Source organism: Thamnophis sirtalis, unplaced genomic scaffold (assembly GCF_051295495.1).
Source record: "Thamnophis sirtalis isolate CommonGarterSnake01/CBP01778 unplaced genomic scaffold, rThaSir2_p1.2 scaffold_7, whole genome shotgun sequence".
NCBI lineage: Eukaryota > Metazoa > Chordata > Lepidosauria > Squamata > Natricidae > Thamnophis > Thamnophis sirtalis.
The window spans coordinates 49,940,196-49,961,451 of NW_028261387.1; the positions used below are offsets into that span (position 1 = coordinate 49,940,196).

General features: G+C 40.6%; 1 protein-coding gene across 1 annotated transcript; it reads right to left on the reverse strand.

Annotated features, from left to right (window-relative positions):
- Positions 1 to 3,704: 3,704 nt before the first annotated feature.
- On the reverse strand, positions 3,705 to 11,843 carry LOC148044649 (gastricsin-like). The gene is made up of 7 exons (XM_087719964.1): positions 11,710 to 11,843; positions 10,096 to 10,243; positions 7,511 to 7,628; positions 7,250 to 7,368; positions 6,207 to 6,406; positions 4,879 to 5,001; positions 3,705 to 3,885 (listed from the first exon to the last, which is right to left on the reverse strand). The coding sequence occupies exons 1-7, from the start codon at positions 11,763 to 11,765 to the stop codon at positions 3,720 to 3,722; spliced, it is 930 nt and encodes a 309-aa protein (XP_087576090.1). The 5' UTR covers positions 11,766 to 11,843; the 3' UTR covers positions 3,705 to 3,719.
- Between the last annotated feature and the right edge of the window lie 9,413 nt (positions 11,844 to 21,256).

The window sequence follows — 21,256 nt, forward strand, 5'->3', positions numbered from 1 at the left end:
CACTGACGGACGATCTCTGGAGAGCCAGGGATGGAGGTCACCCCTCCATCCTAGTGCTTCTTGACCTCTCAGTGGCCTTCGATACCATCGACCATGGTATCCTTCTAAGACAGTTACGAGAGGTGGGGGTGGGAGGCACCGTCTTTCGGTGGTTCTCCTCCTACCGCTCGGACATGTCGCAGTCGGTGTTGGTCGGGAGGCAGGGGTCGACCCCAAGGCCCCTGAAATATGGGGTCCCACAGGGTTCAGTCCTATCCCCCCTCCTGTTTAACATCTACATGAAGCTGCTGGGTGAGATCATTCGACAGCACGGGATAAAATACCATCAATACGCGGACGATACCCAGTTGTATCTGTCCGCCCCATGCCAACTCAGTGAAGCGGTTAATGTGATGTGCCAGTGCCTGGAGACTGTCAGGGTCTGGATGGGGGTTAACAAGCTTGCACTCAATCCAGACAAGACCGAGTGGCTGTTGTGTTTCCCTCCCAAAAATTTGGTTAGCATTCCATCACTCAGGCTGGGGGATGAAATTTTACACCCCTCAGACAGGGTTCGCAATTTGGGAGTCCTCCTGGACCCACAGCTGACCTCAGAACATCATTTGTCGGCTGTGACCAGGGGGGCATTTGCCCAGGTTCGCCTGGTGCACCAATTGCGTCCCTACCTGAACCGGGAGGCACTCACAACAGTCACTCATGCCCTCGTTACCTCAAGACTGGACTACTGCAATGCGCTCTACATGGGGCAGCCCTTGAAGAGCATTCGGAGACTTCAGCTCGTCCAGAATGCAGCCGCGCGAGCGATTGTGGGTGCACCTCGGTACACCCACGTTACACCTATCCTCCGCGAGCTGCACTGGTTACCGATTGGTCTCCGGATACGCTTCAAGGTGCTAGTCGTCACTTATAAAGCCCTTCATGGTATTGGACCTGGGTACTTGAGAGACCGCCTGCTGCCAATTACCTCCCAAAGACCCATTAGATCACACAGGGTTGGCCTCCTCCGGGTTCCGTCTACCAGCCAATGCCATCTGGCTACTACCCGGGGGAGGGCCTTCTCTGTGGCAGCTCCGGCCCTTTGGAACGAACTCCCCACAGAGATTCGGACCCTCACTTCTCTCCAGGCCTTCCGAAAAGCCATTAAAACCTGGCTGTGTCGGCAGGCCTGGGGTTGATGAGTTCCCTTCCCCTCTCGATTTGTGTGTCTGTTGGTTATTTTTAAATGCTTGTATTTGTAGTTTTTGTGTTTCCCTTCCCCCCTTGGGTTTGTGAGCCGCCCTGAGTCCCGCTGGGAATAGGGCGGCATACAAATAAAATGAAACCTAAACCTAAATAGAAGAGAAAAGGCAACCCTAAGTCAGCATCTTTTTAAAGTTTAGAAGACACCTCCAGTCATGGTTTTCATTTTTATAAAGTTAGTCTTAAAGTCTTTTAATTCTTCCATTTGTTTTCTTCCCACCATACTTTGAGTAATAAATCATATGGAGTTTATCAGTCATACATCTATATATTCAGACACATTGCTCACTATTTTTCTTCTAACTCTCAGTGAACTGCATTAAGTGGAGGGAAATCTAAATTAAGTTTACTGAGGTTTCTGCAAAAGAGGAGATATTCCTTCTCATTGTGTACATCTTCAGCATTTTAGAGATGATCCCACTTGAGTACTCATGAAAAGGTGTTGATGTGGAATACTCTCCACACTGTAGACTCTTCAGTATTATAATCTATCATTGCATAATTTCATAGCAGCAATTAGTACTCTAGTGTGATGTATAAAAGGATGTGAAAAGGGTTGCAGGAAAACCACAATGTACGGCCATTTTCTTAAAATGATAGATCAATAAAGGAAGCTGTAATTTTTTAGCAAAATTGATGACATGCTGGTGCTTGTCTTGGTATATGCTCAGTATGTACTCTCCAGATTTGATCCCCACAGAAAACTAGCCTATAAGTTTTCCTTCTTTCTTATTGAATTTAAAGGAATTATTAGGACCAATATTTAATTTTATTTCTATATTTAAAAAGGAAATCTTTGGTTGCAGTTATGTCTATTCAAAGCAACTACACGAGGATGTAATTATAACATGATGTAAGAAGAAATGTTAAGAAGATATTATATAGTCTTTCTTCAGCTCCTGGAATAGGGATAGATTTAAAAAAATAATAAACAGAACAATTCTGTTGTTCAGAGAAAACATTGAGATGCCATATTTCTTCAAACTATCTCTCCTGTATCATGCTGTCAAGTTGGCCAACTAAAAATTCACTCATAAGACTGTCCTTTGCATCATCATTCTTTATTTGCTTCCAGTTAATTTGGGAAGGAAACCAATTTTGACTTATTATCACTTTTAGTGGAAGGTTTTTGCAGATGAAAAGTCCCGGAAAAGACTCTTGGATATGTTTATGCTGCTGTTGCAAAGCCAACCCGGTTGTTGCCAAAGTCGTACACGGAGTAGTAGGACATCAGGAAGACATCACCAAGGATCCACAGAGGCTGCCCATTCTGGGATGGCAAGTAAGTAGGCATGATGCCAATCTGGCAATCGTTACTAGAATGCTGTTGAGAAAAAGGCATATACTACATTAAAACTTTGGGGCTAAGGCAAAATATCAGAAATAACCCAAGGCAGTTAACTTGAGAAAGCAAAGTTTAACTTTCAGTATTCCAACTCTCTACAGTTGTAATCACATATAACTGCCAAGATTTTTAATCACAAAACTATCCACTAGTCTGCAAATTTCATTTTAAAGAATACATTTTTAGGCCTGCTCAGTTCATTATTACTCAATTACCTACAAGAAAAGTATGATCTAAAGTTCAATATATGGACCACCAAGAGACATATTGTTGGCCTCAATTACCCAAGCCTCTCAAATATTTATTTTTTAAATGTTACAAGGCTTCACACCATTCTACACCTTCTGCTGCCCCATATCTTTTTTATATATCACAGTATCTTGCCAACTTTTTAGCTCCTTTCTTCAGCTTTCCCATGAGGGCATCTCATTCTCTGCTTTTCCATAGGACAGCAAGGAGAATAAAATGTCATGAAGAGATCCAGATGTGCTATACCTTTCTATAGAGCAGTTGCAAATGCCTGATACAAGGTAATTTCAGATACCTAAGACCAACATGAAAACAGCTATTGAAAAGAATGACCTACCTGAAGAATATAGTCAGATGGACTCAGAGGGAAATAAGCTCCATTGATGAGAAATGTGATGGTCGGCAAGTTCTGAATGTTGTTGCAGCTAACCACATACTATAGAATAGGAAAAAAATATAGAGAAAATGTACAAAAACCATAATTTCAATATTCTAGGGGATAAACTAGACAGTAAATAAGTAAGTAGATTACATAACATCCTGCTCCCCTTCTGATTTTGATTTAGCCTTAAGAAAAAGCCAACTCTTCCCTATACTGGCAGATGGATGGGAGTTGAACCTCCAGTAGCATCTTGTTTGGTTTGGTTTGACAAAGCTAAACTAAGAACTAGCAACCATATATGGTAGGTCTTGCCAGATAGCTGTACATTTTCTGGCAACCTCCTTCTTCCCATCCCACCTCACAATTCCCATTGCCTGGATAAATGAAATGAGTATTAAGGGAGTCAGTTTTTGCATCATCATATATTGGATTCATTTGGGAAATATTTTCATACCCACAATAAGAGTATCCCAAGTCTCTTGCTGATATTCCCTGTCCCTGCATTTAGCAGCTTTCCCCTACCTGGCCATAGCTGTTTTGCTGGACTCCAATGTGCTGCATCAAGCTGTCAAAGAACTGCCCAGGAACAGTGAGTAGGGATGTTCCAGTATCCACAATCGCCTGGCACCCCTGGCTGCACCAATTGGTGACCTGGTTGTCGACCATGAATCTAGAGAAAGAAAGTCCAGAGATATTTGCTGTCATATTGTTCTTCCACAATTGTTCAATAGGTATTAAGTGGCATCACCAAAACAGGAGCAGCTATGGTTATTTTCATATAAAATCAGATTGTTCTTTTGCCCTGGTTTTTTTCTTGCCCTGAGTCATGGGGGGAGCGGGGTTACTTCCAAGGAGGAAAAAAAGATTACTCTGTTTTCCCAAAAATAAGACCTGCCCAGATAATAAGCCCAATCAAGCTTTTCAGCACTTGCACTAAAATAAGCCCTCCCCTGAAAATAAGTCCTCCTCGAAAATATTGCAACACAACAGCAGCCATGAGTGACCATGCTTGCTGCCGCCTCCACCTCAAAAATAATAAGAGTTCCCCATAAATAAGGCCAAGTGCTTATTTGGGGGGGGGGTTCAGAAGAAAATAAGAGCTTGCCTTATTTTCAGGGAAACAAGGTATTGTCCCAGAAATAAAAGCAAGCTGGAAAGGCATATTTGTAGAGTATAAAATTAATGACTGCTGACCAGCGGCTACTAGTAGAATCAGAGATGCATTGGTGTAGGAAGCCAGAGAATCTTCTGCTGACTGCCAGCAGACTGCAATTTGACAATTCAAATCTCACCAGGCTCAAGGTTGACTCAGCCTTCCATCCTTCTGAGGTGGGTAAAAGGGGGACCCAGATTGTTGGGGGAAATATGCTGACTCTGTAAACTGCTTAGAGAGGGCTGTAAAGTACTGTGAAGCAATATATAAGCCTAAGTGCTATTGCTATTACATTCAATTGGATACCTCTCCATTTAATACTTTTGCCTTCTGTCATATCAAAAACTACCAATTGCAACATTCTGAGTGGTTCTGGGGCCCCACTAGTGTCCTTTGATGTAGAGATTTCAAAATCCCATCTCCAAGGAATTATTCCTCATATAAGACTTAAGATTCTGTTGGTTTTCCATCAAGCTCTCCGACACATATTACTTCTGAAAACAACCTTACTTATCAACTGCAATTTGCCAGTAAAAGTCTTGGGTGACTGGACTCCAGTTAATCTGACCAGTGTAGAGACTGGAATCAATTCCTCCGAATATAAGTGAACCACCATCCTCCGTGCTTGGCTTCCTAATAAGATCAATGGAGAAAGTCAGAAGGAGAATCTTATTGAGATATATTGCTGGTTCATACCAATGTTTCTTTTTTAGCTGATTGATGGACCTTTGTGTGAGGATCTTTTCATTGTGACATCGATCTGGCCATGCCCACCTCATCCACACTCACCCTTCTCCCCCCCCCCCCCGGCGGGTCACATACAACCCTGATGCAGCCGTCAATGATATTGAGTTTGACACCCTTGGTCTTGCGCCAAGAAACAGTATCATGCAACCACAGAAACAGCTGTTTAGATAATCCATTCTCCCTATCTGAATGGAATTCAGTTTAAACCAGGTTTACATTGGTTTAAACCAGTCATGACTGGTCGCTCACTATGATCTCCTTTAACAAATCTGTTGAAGAGGAGCCCAGCACCTCTCTGGGTATTTGGTTAACTATCAAACTGCTCTTATAGTTAGGAAATGTTTCAAAATACTAATCTGGAATCTGACTCTGATATCTTAAAACTATTGTCCAGGATGACAGTTAATAGGTCTTTTCATTTCTTGGTATTCACCCTGAAAAGTGCTAAAGAGAGCTGTGAGATCCTCCGGCAAATCAGGAACTACACAGAGTAAAGGACAAGTATGATAAGGTAAAAAATAATACTTTTTATCTTATATCACTAATTTCAAGAACCATTTTTAAAGCTCTGAAACTCTAAAGCAGGGGTTTCCAACCTTGGCAACTTTAAGACTTGTGGACTTCAACTCCCGGAGTTGAAGTCCATAAGTCTTAAAGTTGCCAAGGTTAGAGACCCCTGCTCTAAAGAAATCCTAAATCACATTGAGAATAATGTAGACAAAGTAGAATCTATTTTAATAGGAAAACAATTATCAAGCAACTGGAGGAGCATTTTTCTCATAATTTTAAAACAAAAGCATCAGCAGCATTTCAAGGCTAGGACTCAGTAATACTTTAGAGCGGCTGAGACTTTAATGATCACTATGAAAAAGGGTCTGTGTTCAAATCTCTACCTGCCATAAACTGATTGGACATTTTTAGAACAACCATTCTTCCTCAGTGCTACCTAGTATTGGTACTACGTAGCAATGTAAAGTTGTTATATTCACAAACTCCCCTCTCTCTGTCTGCCTTTTAAAGAGATACAATCATTGTAGTAAACTGAAATAGCCAAATTAAAACAAGAAAGGTAGAAAAGACTTCATACTCACCGACTCAGGTAAAAGCTGAAAAGAGGAGCATCAAGCAGATTCTCCCGTATCATTCCCTGCATTACAGTAGTGGCACCACCAGAAGAAAGGTAAGGATAGGCCAAGCCTAGGATGCCATCATATTTTGCATAGACGAAAGTACTGCCAGGCTCAGTTTCACTTAGGCCAAATTCTTGTTTGGTAATAGGAATGCCTTGGATCTACAAAGGAAGATAGGAAAAATGTACAGCACAATAGCCTAACAGAAGTCCCTAAAATTGAAATTATGGATAGCTAATCTATTTTGTTGTAATAGAGGAATAATTCACTGGGCAGGGTATTAGAGGATGGGAAACCTGTCTAACATCGTGGTCAATTGATCATGAAAAATGTTGAAAAGATTTTCAAAATGTGAGCCTTTTTGATACAAATGGATAGATTCAACAAAAGAACCCTCATTCAAGTTTTCCTTTATTCTCAAATGTTCAACGCATAAATATGCAATCAACTGGAGCTACTGTCATGAGAAGGGTGTTCGCAATGAATAGGAGCACCAAAATAGAGATTTGGATGTGGAAAAGAGAGAAGGCAAGTTATTTGGGACTCTCAGAGCAAGGGGCTAACACTGGTTGAATTCCTATTCTGCACCAGCTCCTAGTATTTTCCCCTCTCACAACAGTGAAGGTGTTTTGTTGCCCAGTCCTCTATCCAGTGATCTTTGGAAAGGATTGGAAGGTGCTTTTGATACTCCCTTTGTGTCATCCACATCAACCAGCTAGCAGCTCTCCCTTCTTCGCCCATCAACAATATTCGGCAGCAATATAAGGACATTAGCTAAACCCTATGATACTTCAGCAGAAGGTAAGACCAGTGGAAATGCCCCAATCTCTCTCTACATCTATGAGATTTAAGTATTTGCAGGCTTGAATGTTTTCAAGATTCAATTCATTACTAAATATCATCATCATTTTGATTTCACTCACTGACCAAACCAATACTGTCCATTGTATAATATCAATAATATTGCCTTGTGCTAGAAATATAAAGTCAAACAAATACTTTACCGTTACAGTATCATAGCCAAAGACCCCAGTAAGACTACCACTTCCATACTCTATAGCAAAAGTTTGTCCTTTGCTGGAATAAGTAGAAGACTGACTGGGATTAAATAATGGATGGTTCCCTGGTAATGGAAATGAGAGTGGAGGAGAGAAAATTTTACTTTTTAATCCATAACAAAACCAAGTTAAAATAACAGCATAATAGGTGTGAAGGCAAAAATAATGCATATCTTTATTTTTAAATGAATGAGGAAGAATACTCACTGCAAGCATCACTCTGGCAATAGACGGATGGCACCCAGAGATTGGATGACCCAGTGTCAAAGAGAACCATGAATTTCTGGGGTGGAGTTCCAATAGTGATCTCTCCATAATAGAACATCTAGAAAAAGGAAAACATGGTCATCATTCAGGTCTTCCACACTTGAATGTTGATTATGTAAGGACTTAGCACATCCAACAGAACATTCTGTACACACTTAAAACATATTGTATGATATATTTTAGGAATATTGATAGGTAAAAATGTAGAAGAACTGGTTTTTTAAGTAGGAACTGTATAGTTTCATACCTGCTTCATGGTTAATTGGGTACATTTAAGTGTGTTTAATGTTAGTTACCCAGATTTCCAAATTATAACACAATTGCAATTGGAACCAGGCCTATGATTTTCTCAACTAATGTAAACTCTTCTTGTCTAGTTTTCATCTTGATATAAATAGAATAGAATAATAGAGTTGGAAGGCAGCTTGGAGGTCTTCTAGTCTAACCTCCTGCCTAGACCAAAAACCCTATACCATTTTACACAAATGGCTATCCAACATCTTCTTAAAGACTTCCGGTGTTGGAGCTTTCACAACTTCTGGAAGCAAGTTGTTTCACTGCTTAATTGTTCTAACTTTCAGGAAATTTCTCCTCAGTTCTAAGTTGCTTCTTTCCTTGATTAGTTTCCACCCATTGCTTCTTGTTCTACCCTCAGGTGATTTGGGAAATAATTTGACTCCCTCCTCTTTGTGGCAACCCCTGAGATATTGGAACACTGCTGTCATGTCTCCCCTAGTCCTTCTTTTCATTAAACTAAAGACCAAGTTCCTGCAACCATTCTTCATATGTTTTAGCCTACAGTCCCCATATCTGTACTTCTCTGCACTCTTTCTAGAGTCTCCACATCTTTTTTACATAGTGGCGACCAGAACTGAATGCAGTATTCAAAGTGTGCCCTTACCAAGGTATTATAAAGTGGTATTAACACTTCACATGATCTTGATTTTATCCCTTTGTTTACGCAGCCTAGAACTGTGTTGGCTTCTTTGGCAGCTGCTGCACACTGCTGGGTTCATATTTAAATGGTTGTCCACTAGGATTCCAAGATCCCTCTCACAGTTGCTACTATTGAGCAAGGTACCACATATGCTGCACCTGTGCATTTTGTTTTTCTTGTGTAAATGTAGAACCTTACTTTTTTCAGTATTGAATTTCATTTTGTTAGATAGTGCCCAATGTTCAAGATCCTTCTGTATCTTAAGCCTGTCTTCTGGAGTGTTGGCTATTCCTGCCAGCTTGGTGTCATCTGCAAATTTGATGAGTTCCCCATTTATCCCCTCATCCAGATCATTGATGAAGATGTTGAAGAGTACTGGGCCTAAAACAGAGCCTTGGGGTGCTCCACTGCATACTTCGCCTCCATGTAGATGCAGTTCCATTGAGGACTACACATTGAGTGCGATTAGTCAGCCAGTTACGAATCCATCTTGTGGTGATGCAGTCTAACCAACCTTTTTCTACTTTATCTAGTAGTAGGCAGGGACGTGCAGTCAGGGGAGGCAGGGGAGGCAGGGCCTCACCACTGTCATCATGAAAAGAAAAAAATGTAAAAGGAAAAAGGCTGAGCTAGTTGCTGCCAGAGTCACAGTGGTTGACTCTGCTTAGTGCTTAACTGGTTAAAAAAGCCTCTAAAAAGTGCCCTCTACAGGAGGAGGCAGGAGAACCATGTGCCTCATTTAGTCTGACTTTATGATCACTCAAGCAGAGCTAAGCAAGGGTTAAAAGCCCCAAAATTCCTTATGTAGATGAGGCACGTGGTTCTCTCGCCTCCTGTAGAGGGAATTTTTAGAGGCTTTTTAGAGTTCTCTGGGATCAACTAGCTCAGTCAGACCTCAGAGCTCATGCCTTTCTCCTTTTACTTTTTTTTTCTTTTCATGATGGCAGGCAAGAGCAGAGTTGAAATCCTCTCTGAAACAGCTGGAAAAGGTGCGTGTGTGGGATGGGGAGAGGAATTCAAAAAGTTTGATTGCATGCAGAGCCATGTTGCCTTTTCAAACACACACACAGCTGGATAAAAGTATATAAGCCCAGCTTCACTGATTACAAGTTTGAAAAGGCAACGTGGCTCCACCTGCAATCAAAGGCTCGGATCGGAAGGCAGCAGGGGAAGGGGGGGTATGGCAGGGGAGCTGCTTTCAAGCCATTGGAAAATATATCCAATCCAAACTTCTGTATTTGTGTTTGAGAGAGAGTGAATGAGAGAGGGATCCAACTTCTCTATGTGCATGTGTCTGTTTGAGAGAAGGGGGAGGGAGGGAGAGAGGAAGGAAAGAGGGGGAGGGAGAAGAAAAAGAATGAAGGAAAACTTATTTTGCAAGGGGGAAAAATGCTGTCAGTTTAAATCAGAACTGAGCATGCCTGGCTGTGGAATTCTGGGAGTTGAAGTCCACAAGTCTAAAAAAATTTGAAACCCGTGTCAGTGCCTCACCTGCTATAAACCTCTCCGCACATCACTGGTAGTAGGTTATAGACTACTTTATCAAATGAAATTGTGATAGTTTGTTTTTAATTAACCAGGTACTCACATCTACGAAGTTAGCAAGGGGTTCATCAACAACATCAAAGTTATTGAAATATTTTCTGGCTGGATCATAATACTTGTATAGAAGTGGTTCATTGACACCTTTCTCCTGCATCACTTCCCGCATGGACTTGAATTTTTTTAAGGGGACTCTGTGTGAGATAAGCAGTTAAGCAGAGAATCAAACTGGCAGCTCTAGACATTTCCCATATTGAGTTTTTTTTTCATTGAGATTTTGTAGAGTTTACCTGTACAGAACTCAGTATCATTTAATTAGTAATGTTAACTTCTGTTTGATTCTGTCAGGATTTAAATCATTTCTTTATTGAGCAGGAAATCAAACTGAAGCACTTCAATGTCCCCCTTTCAACTCTATTCTTCTACAATAGGATTACAAATTTGAATAATAACACAATGTTATCTAATGTTGTCTATTCTATCAAGGAGCTGCAGTGGCGCAGTGATTTGAATGCAGTATTGCAGGCTACTTCTGCTGACTGCCAGCTGACTGCATTTCGGCAGGCTCAGCCATCCAACTCTCCAAGGTAAAATGAGGACCCAGATTGTTGGAGGCAATATACTGACTCTGTAAAATGCTTAGAGAGGGATGTAAAGCACTGTGGAGCAGTATATAAGTCTAAGTACTATTGCTACCAAGTGCTGGAAACCAAGGCTGTACCTGCATAATTCCAGTTGACTAAATGCCCCCCTCCCAAAAAGGAATCTGATTCAATATTTTTGCAGAGAGAAGATGGAATGGGATGAATTATCTACCTAATGCAACACAAAAATGCATTACATCATTCTGAAAATATCTCCATAAGAAACAGAGGTGTTATTTATCATAAAAGCTACGCAAAAGAGTTGTTACTCCTAATTTTAACATTGCATCTGAGGGTCTCCTAGGAGTTGTAATGGCTTATCCTAGTGTATACATCTTTAACTGTAGTCCTACATCCCTAAGAAAATGCTATCTAATCGTCTACTTTTAAGCCAAAACATAAAGTCAATCCAGTTAATCTTCAGCACAGAAGAGCGGTTTTTGAATTTGGGGATGCAGTTCTTCTGCAAAAATCCTATGAAAAAATAAATGTACTGTACAGCAAGATAGTAGTGTATATTTACAAAAGTGTAAATGCATACATTGTTCTAGAAACTGTGTCTAAAAGGCATTGTAATTTCTGAATACCTTAGGAAAAGGACATCCATCTGATACAGAAACGCAGTGAGCTTAAAAGCATACACATAATATATACTGGATCAAACCCCTGACTCATTTAATCCAGCAGTGGCCAATCAACTGCTGAAGAAAGTCCATGAGTTTCCCACCAGATGGTCTCCAAAGGCAGATACATCAAGTGCAATGTCTACTGTCCCCATGACTTCCACAAATAAATCCAAACCTTTTTTGGAGCTAGGCATGCAAACCTCATTTAAGAAAAAAAACAATTAGGAGAGAGAGAGAGAGAGAGAGAGAGAGAGAGAGAGAGAGAGAGAGAGAGAGAGAGAGAGAGAGAGAGAGAGAGAGAGAGAGAGAGAACAAACAGATGTTTTGAATTAAGAGAGCAACTGAAGCTGAAAGGCAATTGAAGCTATTATATAATTATGCTATACTCACTTGACAATAGCCTCACTGAGGTGAAGGCATACTAAAGCAAGAATTAGCCACTTCATGGTCCTCTTTTCCTAAAGGCAGTTGCAAACTTGATTTTTTTTAAGGAAAAGGTAAGGATGGCTATGCAAGGTTCCTTTCTTTTATACCCTGAGTTGGGGCATTTTTTTCATGAACATATTCTACAAAGTCATATGGGACTCCTTATCAATGGATCATAATACTTCATACCAAAGTTCTTCTCAAAAACAGGTAGAAATTTATCTTATGTAAACCTATTTAATCAGCAAAGTAAATACTGTTTACATAATGTTCTAAAGGCAGAGATTGGTACTACTTCTTATCATCATACCTTCAGTTTTCTTAATTAAAATATTTCCACTTGTACATGTGACAACAATTTTGATGTGTGTTTTGAAAGATAGGCTGAAGGAAACTTTTTGCTTATAGGTCTAAATTTAAAATAGAAAAGTACATGGTCACACTGAAATCAATTATGTAATCTATATTGTTTCCATCCAAGGCTTATCTACATCGTATCAGCAGCCCAACAATTCCATGTTGTAATATTCTAAATGGAAAAGTTACATTTATTTCAGGGAAGATCCATTCTGAAACGCAATTGGAATAAGCAAGCAGAGTTCATACTCTATTTTGGGGAATCCCCGAATAATCTAAAACCCAGCATCACAATGGCAATTATCCATGGTACAGTAATTTTTACAAATAAAGAAAATATATAGTAATTTTTACTATTTATTAAAAATATTAATGGTATTTTTCTCATTAAAAAAACATTCCCATTCTTTTAAATGTGAAACCTTCAAACCACACACACTAGTGAACTCACTGTGTTAGTAGCATCCCTTCCCTGTCATCCTTGGCAGCTGAAATAAGGAAATGCAAAATATATTAGTTGGTCATCCCTGGATTCAGTCTCCCATAACAAAGCCATAGGAGTGTGAACAGAACATTATACTATGATGCAGTTTATTGGGGAGAAGAGACCCAGGAAGTTTTCCTCTTCTAAATCAGATTATGTAAACATCTAATTTATAACATAATGTTGTTTATATGGATTGTCAACACTTCTTCTCATCTCAGGAAGAGATCATCCATTTCTCAACTTTGCCCTTCTCTTATCTCTGACCATACTATCTCATTTCCTGCAACAAAGATGTCATGTCATTCATGTCATGCAGGGGAGTTCACTGGAGAAAGCAATTATGCTCGGAAGAGTTAGTGGTAAAAGGAAACCAGGCAATCAAAGAAGACAGTGGCTGGACACTATCAAAGCGACACCAATCAGAGCATAGAAAAACTCAAAGAAATCGTGCAAGATCAGAGGATGTGGAGAGGCCAGGCCAGTTGGTGGCCCACCAAAAGAAATAACATGAATCCTAAGAACCTTCCCTTAAGCAGTGGTGTGGAACAGGAGCTATTTTTTGGCTGTCAACTCTGTTCTAACTTCTGATTTCAGACCTAATAAATCTTGTTTTCTGTAACTTGTGACAGACCCAGTCGGATTCCATCAGTGCCTCCAGACCCAAAGGTGCTTTTTCAAAAGACAACTGGACTTTCAAGGACTTTCAAGTAAGTCCAGTTGCCTCTTGAAGAAGCATCTTCAGTACAACCTTTGGAACAACCATGACCTGGATGACTGGGAATCTCCATAGACAGTGCCTCCAGAGAAGGGAGAGTTGAGGACTGGATTAATGACTTCAAGTTAAGGTGGTTTGGGAAGTGAACCTAGGGGGAGCAGCAATTGCTTTCATTCTTGGGTGAAAAACTGGGATGAGGTGAATCTGGCTTACCCTGCACATTGAAAGTGGAACTTGTCTTCTTTTGGCTATCCAGGGGAGAGTGGGATGCCCAGGGGACGATGTTGACTGAGTGGTGAGTAGGTTCCTTATATCACAGCTGCTAAATGCTAGGTAGAAGCACTCAAGCTCTGGAGTTTGGTAGCCAAAGGGTCCTTAGTAAAATTGTAGTTAATCCCTTTGACAAGGGCATAAAGGAAAGCAAGTGACTGGACACTGCTAGGGGGGAAGAGAGCAGCAGGAACACCAGGACAAAGGGAGATATGTCAAGAATGAGAATTCATCAGAATTCTGGAGGGAACTTGGTATCATTCCTGAAGTGTTTCCTGGCCAATTGAAAACTTAATTTCAGCTTCACTTGAGTAGGTGACAATGGCCTTGGATGAAATTGTTCCTATGCAGATTCTCTGTTTGTGAATCCCAGGTACCTCCCTGGTTTTCTTCTTAGGATTTGTCTTGTGGCAAAAACAGATTTTTGGGTCCATTTTTATCACATCCATATATAGCCAGCTAGCAATCGTATTTGGGGGGACCATGTCCATTTTTGGTGGGGTTCTTTGAGTTCCTTCTATCCCCAGACTATTTAATCTTTTCTGCAAGCAATCCTCCCCCACTCCCCTCTTTTATGGCTTTCTCATATTTCCCCAAGGTCAGTTCTACATTCCTTTATACTATGTTCAGGTTTAAATGTAAATAAATGGTCATGACAAGCTGCCTTTGAAAGGAAAGGCTTCAAGTAATATTTTTTGGTTGTCAAATAGGTGGGACAATGCAACATGAATTTAGGAATGGTTGGTGAACCTGGAAAGTCCCAAAACATTTCAAGAGAAGACAATGACAGCCTACTTCCATAATGCTGATCAAAAAATGGCAATGGGTGAAGACACTAGGAATAATTGACTTAAGAGTATATTTGCATACTGTAGCACTTCTAAGAAGGTTTTCATTTGTTTCTCACCTCCAAATGAAAGAAATATTGGCCTACCTTTTCAGCAGACTGGAGCCCTGAAAACCTGAAAAAGGACACTAAGGCCTAAAGATTATCCACTTCTGAATAAAGTGAATGTGCAATCGTACCACTTTTCTAGAACGTAGTCATGCTCCTAATTGTACTATATTACCTCAAGAGATCTTTTGCTCTCTAAACCTCTTTCTCTTTGGAAACTATATGTTCCCCACTTCTGTAGGTAGGACAAAAGCTGTTTGTGGCCCAGTTAAGTTCTGCCTTATATCTGAAAATTTTCACAATAGACAGTGTCTTGGAGTTGTGGGTGCTCTGTCACGGGATGGGCCATTGAACTAAAAAAATCTCTAAGGTCCCATTTAAATGTGAATATGTTTAAAATCCAAATATCAAAATATTGAATTTGCTCCTTAAAATGCTGAAATGTCAAAGTTTTTTTTGTAAAAAGATGGTTATTCAAATACTGTTGTTAATGTGCACTAAAGCAAGAAAGACGAATTAGAATTGGAAATTTTTTCCCGATTTCTGTTCTGATGTTTCTTGAATAACAAGTTCTGCACTTTTTCCATGCTATGTTTTTAGCTGATCTGAAATCCGACTGCAGTTATAATGAGTGGAGTCTCCTGAAAAGTCATAAATAACCTGTACTGAATATCAAATTTACTGTGTTATTTTTTTAATCTAAAAACCTTCTATACCTTTTGGATAATTAAGTTGTCAGCTAGGCATGTCAGGAAGCTGTTTGATATCCCAGTAATCTTGAGAATCAGGTACTAATGGATCCTTCAATGTTATACTTTACCATGATAGTAATTCCCTTAGCAATTGCAATAAGATGCATTAGGTATCCAGGAAATCTTTTGTATATTACCATCTGTATATTTTTAACTCACTAAGTTAAGCAACTTTACTGTGAATATGTTTTTAATCTTGGTTTTTAGTAGGTTGCAAATGCAATCTTTTCAATTTGCAATGTGCCATATATGTATGTTCATAGAGGAACCAAAATACTTGTACCAAATGTAAACTGTCCCTCTAGTCTCTAGAGGAAAGTCTAACTACTTTCAACAGAGAAAATGAAGAATTCCCAGTAAAGGCAGAAGTCTATGTCCAAACTGAATATAATAAACAGTGATGGGGACCTTTTAGACACTGAATGCCCAAACTGTGCATGTGTGCATGCCAAACTGAAAGGTGCACACGCCTGCATGCACCAACATGCCCTCACACGTTTATCAACATGCATGCATGCACTGACATGGACAAACATGTGTGAACATGCACACGTTCTGGCATGCATGCTGACATGCGCTGACATGTGCATGCACGGACATGCATGCATGCACAGCAGAGACCCAAAGACCAGCTGGCCGGTGGGAGGCAGGCATCTCAACACCAGTAGCGCAGCAAGAGGTAAGATCTTTTTATTTCGTGAGCTTCTGTTTCGTCATTTGCAGGGAAACAGAAGCTCACGAAAAAATGCCACCGAGATCTGACCAGGAGCGACGTGTCCCAGCACAGAGGGCTCTGTGTGCCACCTCTGGCATGCATGCCATAGATTTTCCACCATGAATAGTAATGAAGAAACAACTATCAGGAAAAATAAACTCCCTAATGATAGTCCAATGGCAGCATGTCACTCACAGGATGAAAAAAAAAATCAAGAAGACAGTCCTTGCTCTCCAGTCCAGCCCTGCCGTAGTGGAACAGTTGATTTTGTATGCTTCCTCACCCCCCGAAGAAAACATGCAGACAAACGGAAAAGAGACTTCACCAAATATTCCAGTGACAGGAAAAGATTCAAACTTCCCCAAATAAAAAAAATCTGTAGGTCCCATTTAAATGTGAATATGTTCAAAATCCAAATGTCAAAATATTGAATTTGCTCCTTAAAATGCTGAAACGTCAAAGTTCTGCATCTGAGGCTTTTTTAAAATAAAAAGATGCTTGTTCAAATACTGTTGTTAATGTGCACAAAAAGCAAGAAAGACTAATTTGAATTGGAAATCTTTTCCCGATTTCTGTTCTGATGTTTCTGTTGAGTCCAGCCCTGCTAGAGTGGAGCAGTCGATTTCATATGCTCCCCTGCTGGAAGGAAACATGCAGACAACCGGAGAAGAGACTTCATCAAGTATTCCAGTGACAGGACAAGATTCAAACTTCCCCAAATAAAAAAGGTGTGAATAGGTGACTCACTTTTCAGAGGAACAGAATCAGCAATTTGTAGATCAGACAATCTACCAAGGGATGTATATTGTCTCCAACATGCAAAGATGAAAGAGGTGACAGAGAGGCTTACCAAAATAAGGAAGCCCACAGATTATAATCCCTTTTTCTTCTTTCACATTAGGACAAACAGCCTGAAAACATTAGCAAGGGGGTATGAAGCAGCTAAACAGGAAAGCTATACTCATAGATTATTCAAGCCCTTAACCACCAGTGTGCATCTCTACATCATATGGCCTGCTATGGATCCTGTCAGTCAAAGAACTCTGATTGTTGGGATCCAGAAGAGAATCTGCCCTAAAACCCACTTCCTGGAACATGGTACCTCCCAGGGTGAGATTTGTCCCTACCCTCCTATCCTTCCGCAAGAGGTTGAAGACCTGACTCTGCCAAATGGCCTGTGGATCCAATGAGGGAATACCCCACTGGAAGTAACTATTAGATTGATAGCAAACCCACCTCTCCTCCCCCGTATTCCCTGCTTTCTCCCCCGTATTCCCTGCTTTCTCCCTCCCATTTTTTAAATCTCACATTACGGTGTTTTCATTGTTTATTTGATTGTTTCACTTTTTTGCTATCATTAGGCTTCCTTTTTTTTTCATTTTTTTTACTGTTGTGAGCAACCCAGTGTAACCTTGCAGCGAGATAGGCAGCAAATAAATTTATCAAATAAATAAATATGCCTAAAGATAGCTTCAAATAGAAAAGAAACTCTACATCAGCATCTTTTTAAAGTTTAGAAAACACTTCCATCCGTGGTAAGGCAGGACATAAAGTGAAATTTGGACATAAGAGTGAGCTGGGTCGGGGTCAGGTTAGATGATACTTAATCATTTTTATCTTTGCACTTTGTAAGGTACAAAAAAGCATATTTGAGACAGGAAGCTTGAACTCAGGAAACTTGAATGTCAAACCACAATACCTGCTGTAAGTAGGTCGAGTCAGTTGGAGGTCTCACTTGCGAGTCAGACATAGGGCTTAACCACATATGTCAGAATGAAACTAGTATTTCCTGCATGCTTCTCTGCCTAGCAATAAGAAGCCTAGCCAATAGAAATGATTTAGCACATTTCCGTGTTAACTGTTTTGAGGAAGTTATAAGAACATGCTTCTCCCTAAGAACCTCGTTCAGATGTCAAATGTGGGTTTACACTGTCTGAGCCATTTGGCCAAAATTTTCTTGATCTTGCAGTCCGAATCTCCTGATTTTCTGCAACATTTATGGCGAGCCTTAGCCAGGAGATTGAGGAACGATATTTTGCTGAGGACGGCATAGACCAACCAATGCCCAATTGAGACCGTCTAGTCCTACCTTCAGGCACCAACAGAGAGTTTCTCTGGGAGGAGACTCACGACCCCTCTGAGCACTTGGTGGACACCGACCGATCCAAGAACTACCACGAGATCAAGACAAGCTCATAAATAACACCAGCTGAGAAAAGAAGACACCTGCAGGCAAGTATTGTGGGAATTGTAGACCCACTCATTTGAGAGTGGAAGAGGGGGCCCGATCACCCTCTTGAGCCTGGGATAGTGTCCCTTCCTAATGGAACCAGAGTAACCTAATGAGGCTCTAGAATTGTATGGGTGGTTAAGTCATCGCAGTTCCTGAAGGTGAACGTGATACTCCGGCACCCCAGGTCGGTGACAGTGTCTTAGAAATAGAACATGGGTGGTGAAGGAAGTGTTCCTCAAATGCCTTTTCAATACATGTTACTCTATACATCTTGTTCTTTAAAAATATGTGAGCGCATGCTGGGAGATCCAAAAAAGTAGAAAAGAGAAGACACTGAACACCCCAGAACAAAGAAGAAGAAGAAGAAGGAGAAGGAGAAGGAGAAGGAGAAGGAGAAGGAGAAGGAGAAGAAGAAGAAGAAGAAGAAGAAGAAGAAGAAGAAGAAGAAGAAGAAGAAGAAGAAGAAGAAGAAGAAGAAGAAGAAGAAGAAGAAGAAGAAGAAGAAGAAGAAAGAGTTGTAAGGTGTGTAGTCCTGGATGGACAGGATACAACACTCTTAGAAAACCCTGAGATATAGTCAGTTACCAGGATGGGTAACAAGCCTCAAGGAGGAAAGAAAATAAAAAATAAAAAGAGAGTCTCAATGAAACATTTAGTTCCTGTGTTGTTTTAACTTGCGTGTTTGTCTTTGTTGATGTGTTTAAGTGTTTTTGTTTTTGTTTTACAAAAAAGAAAAGAGAGAGAGTCTCTGACATCAGTGCCCTCCACCTGTGTATCTTTGACATGAAATGGTTGACACTGAAGAAGTAGGAGGAAGAAAACCAAAAAGGTTACCAAAGGGACAGATCAAGTGGACCACAAACCTGGTCCAAGGGAGCAGTTGAGATAAAAACTCAAATTGCCCCTGAGGGAATTTTATTGCCAGGAGCTGAGGGGGAGCTACATGAGGTGTGGATATATGCTCCATTCTCAATGGCTAATTTATATAATTGGAAAAATCAAATTCCTAATTATAGAGAAAATCCAGATGAGATGCATGTCCTTTTTGCATCCATTTTTCTGAACTCACCAGTCTACTTGGGAAGACATACAATGTCTGATGAAAATTTTATTAACCCCAGAGAAAAGAAGGCTGGTGAAGGGAACCATGAATAAGCCTTTGCAGAAGGATCATGCAAAAGATCAGGACTTGACATGGTTACTGAAGGAACCAGATTGGGAACCTTAGTCCATTCAGCTGCAAAACTATTGGACCTTAGTTTTGTTAGGATTCAAGCAAATGTTAAGAACTTAGGGAAGGTCTATCGAATTCAACAGAAACAGGATGAAAATCCAGGGGAAATCCTAGAATGCATTTATCAAACCTTTAGGCAATATTCCAAATTAGATCCTGCGGCTGAAGAAAATAAGAGAATGGTCAATATGACCTTCATTGGTCAGTCTGCAGATGACATTAGAGCCAAATTACAGAAGACAGGGGGGGCAGGAAAGGCATCCCTGAACTTGTGGAATTAGCATACAAAGCATATAGTAATTAGGCTCAAATTTCAGAGGAGAAGGAACTTCAAAAGGCAAGAGGAAACACATTTTTTCCTCACTGAGGCTCTTAGACAGAAAAGTGGGAGGCCAGGGGACCTGCCAGAAGAATCAGTAGTAAGAACCCCACACCTGATTAGATGATGAGCCCTCCAGTTGGAAAAAGGGAAGATGGTTAATGTCTACACAGACAGAAAATATGTATTTAGAGTTTTACATGCTCATGGGGCTATTTGGAAAAGAAAGTGCCTGTCTCTGTTGTGCACAAAACAACCTAAAGACAGGATGGAATGGATGCCAATTTTTACCCTACTAGCCAAACTACTCTATGAATTTACAAAGGGGAGTGAAAAGAACCCTTTGTTTGGGAGCGGGAACAGAAACAAGCGTTTGAAACCTTGAAGTAAAAATTGTCTCAAGCTCCTCTTATGGGACTTCCCAACCTCGAGAAACCTTTTAATTTGTATGTGGACTCAAAGAATAATATAATGCCACTCCTCTTCCGATAGAGGAAGCTAATAAATTGACTTTTGGACAACCAACTAATTTATAAGTATCAAACTCTCCTCACTCATAATCCTCAAGTGACATTGAAACAGACAAATGCCCTAAATCTGGCCACCCTCTTGCCTAACTAGGGGCCTCATGGGTGAGTCAAATGGTGGGAGAATTAAACAAGCAAAAGAAATCCAAATAGCCCACCGTTTCTGAGCACCTCTAGTCATAATATTCAGGTGGGAGACAAGTATAGGTAAAACACTGGAAAGGAGAAGAACTTGAAACCCAAGTGGAAAGGCCTCTATACTGTGGTCAGGTGTTCTCCACTTGCAGTAAGAGTGTTGGAATCCAAGTTTTTGATTCATTGGACTCGAGTTAAGCCAGCTGCTGACAAGTCTTGGGAGGCAGACCAGGACGAAGCCCGTCCCTTAGTGGTACACTTGAATAAAGTGCCCCCTATAACTGTGCTACCGGCAACGGGCAATCTACTTTTGGGGCAGAAGAGGACTTACTGGCATCACCCCTGGAAGCTGATGTCTTTACATACGGCCAAAGATTTGGAGGAGGAAGACAACTTTCCAATTGTTAGATGTAATCCTGTCAGGGAATGGAAAGTCGAGCATGCATAGCCATAACTTCATTATCTGTTGCTTTAGTGAGTATGCTTGCCCTTATTGTGATTTGCTGTGTTGGATATTCATTCTACTGGAATCGCCCCCTCCCCAGAAAGGCAGGTGCTCATTGATTGTGACAGACAGCAGTACAAAACCTCTGGAGACATTTATGTTTGAGGAAACCTGGGAGTGGGCTCTCTGTAGTACTGTATTAGTCCTAGGACTGTGGACGTTGTATTTTACAAATAGGGGTTGGTTTTGTGGAACACCTAGGACTGATATTGCCCTTTCCCAAGTCACATATAACCCTAACCTTCTTCCTAATGTGGTGATTTTGTAGATTAAAGGAATTGTGATTGGGTAGGTTCTGTGTAAAAAACAATTATGAGCTTTTTGTGGCATTGCCTGTTATTGGCAAAGGGCGTGCTGAGTGATAACA

Coding starts and splice junctions, on each gene's coding strand:
- LOC148044649 (XM_087719964.1), bottom strand. CDS start 11,765: ATGAAGTGGCTAATTCTTGCTTTAGTATGCCTTCACCTCAGTGAGGCT. Junction 7,369..7,510: donor TTGCCAGAGTGATGCTTGCA/GTGAGTATTCTT, acceptor TTCCATTACCAG/GGAACCATCCATTATTTAAT. Junction 3,886..4,878: donor TGGCAAATTGCAGTTGATAA/GTAAGGTTGTTT, acceptor TTCTTTCTCTAG/ATTCATGGTCGACAACCAGG.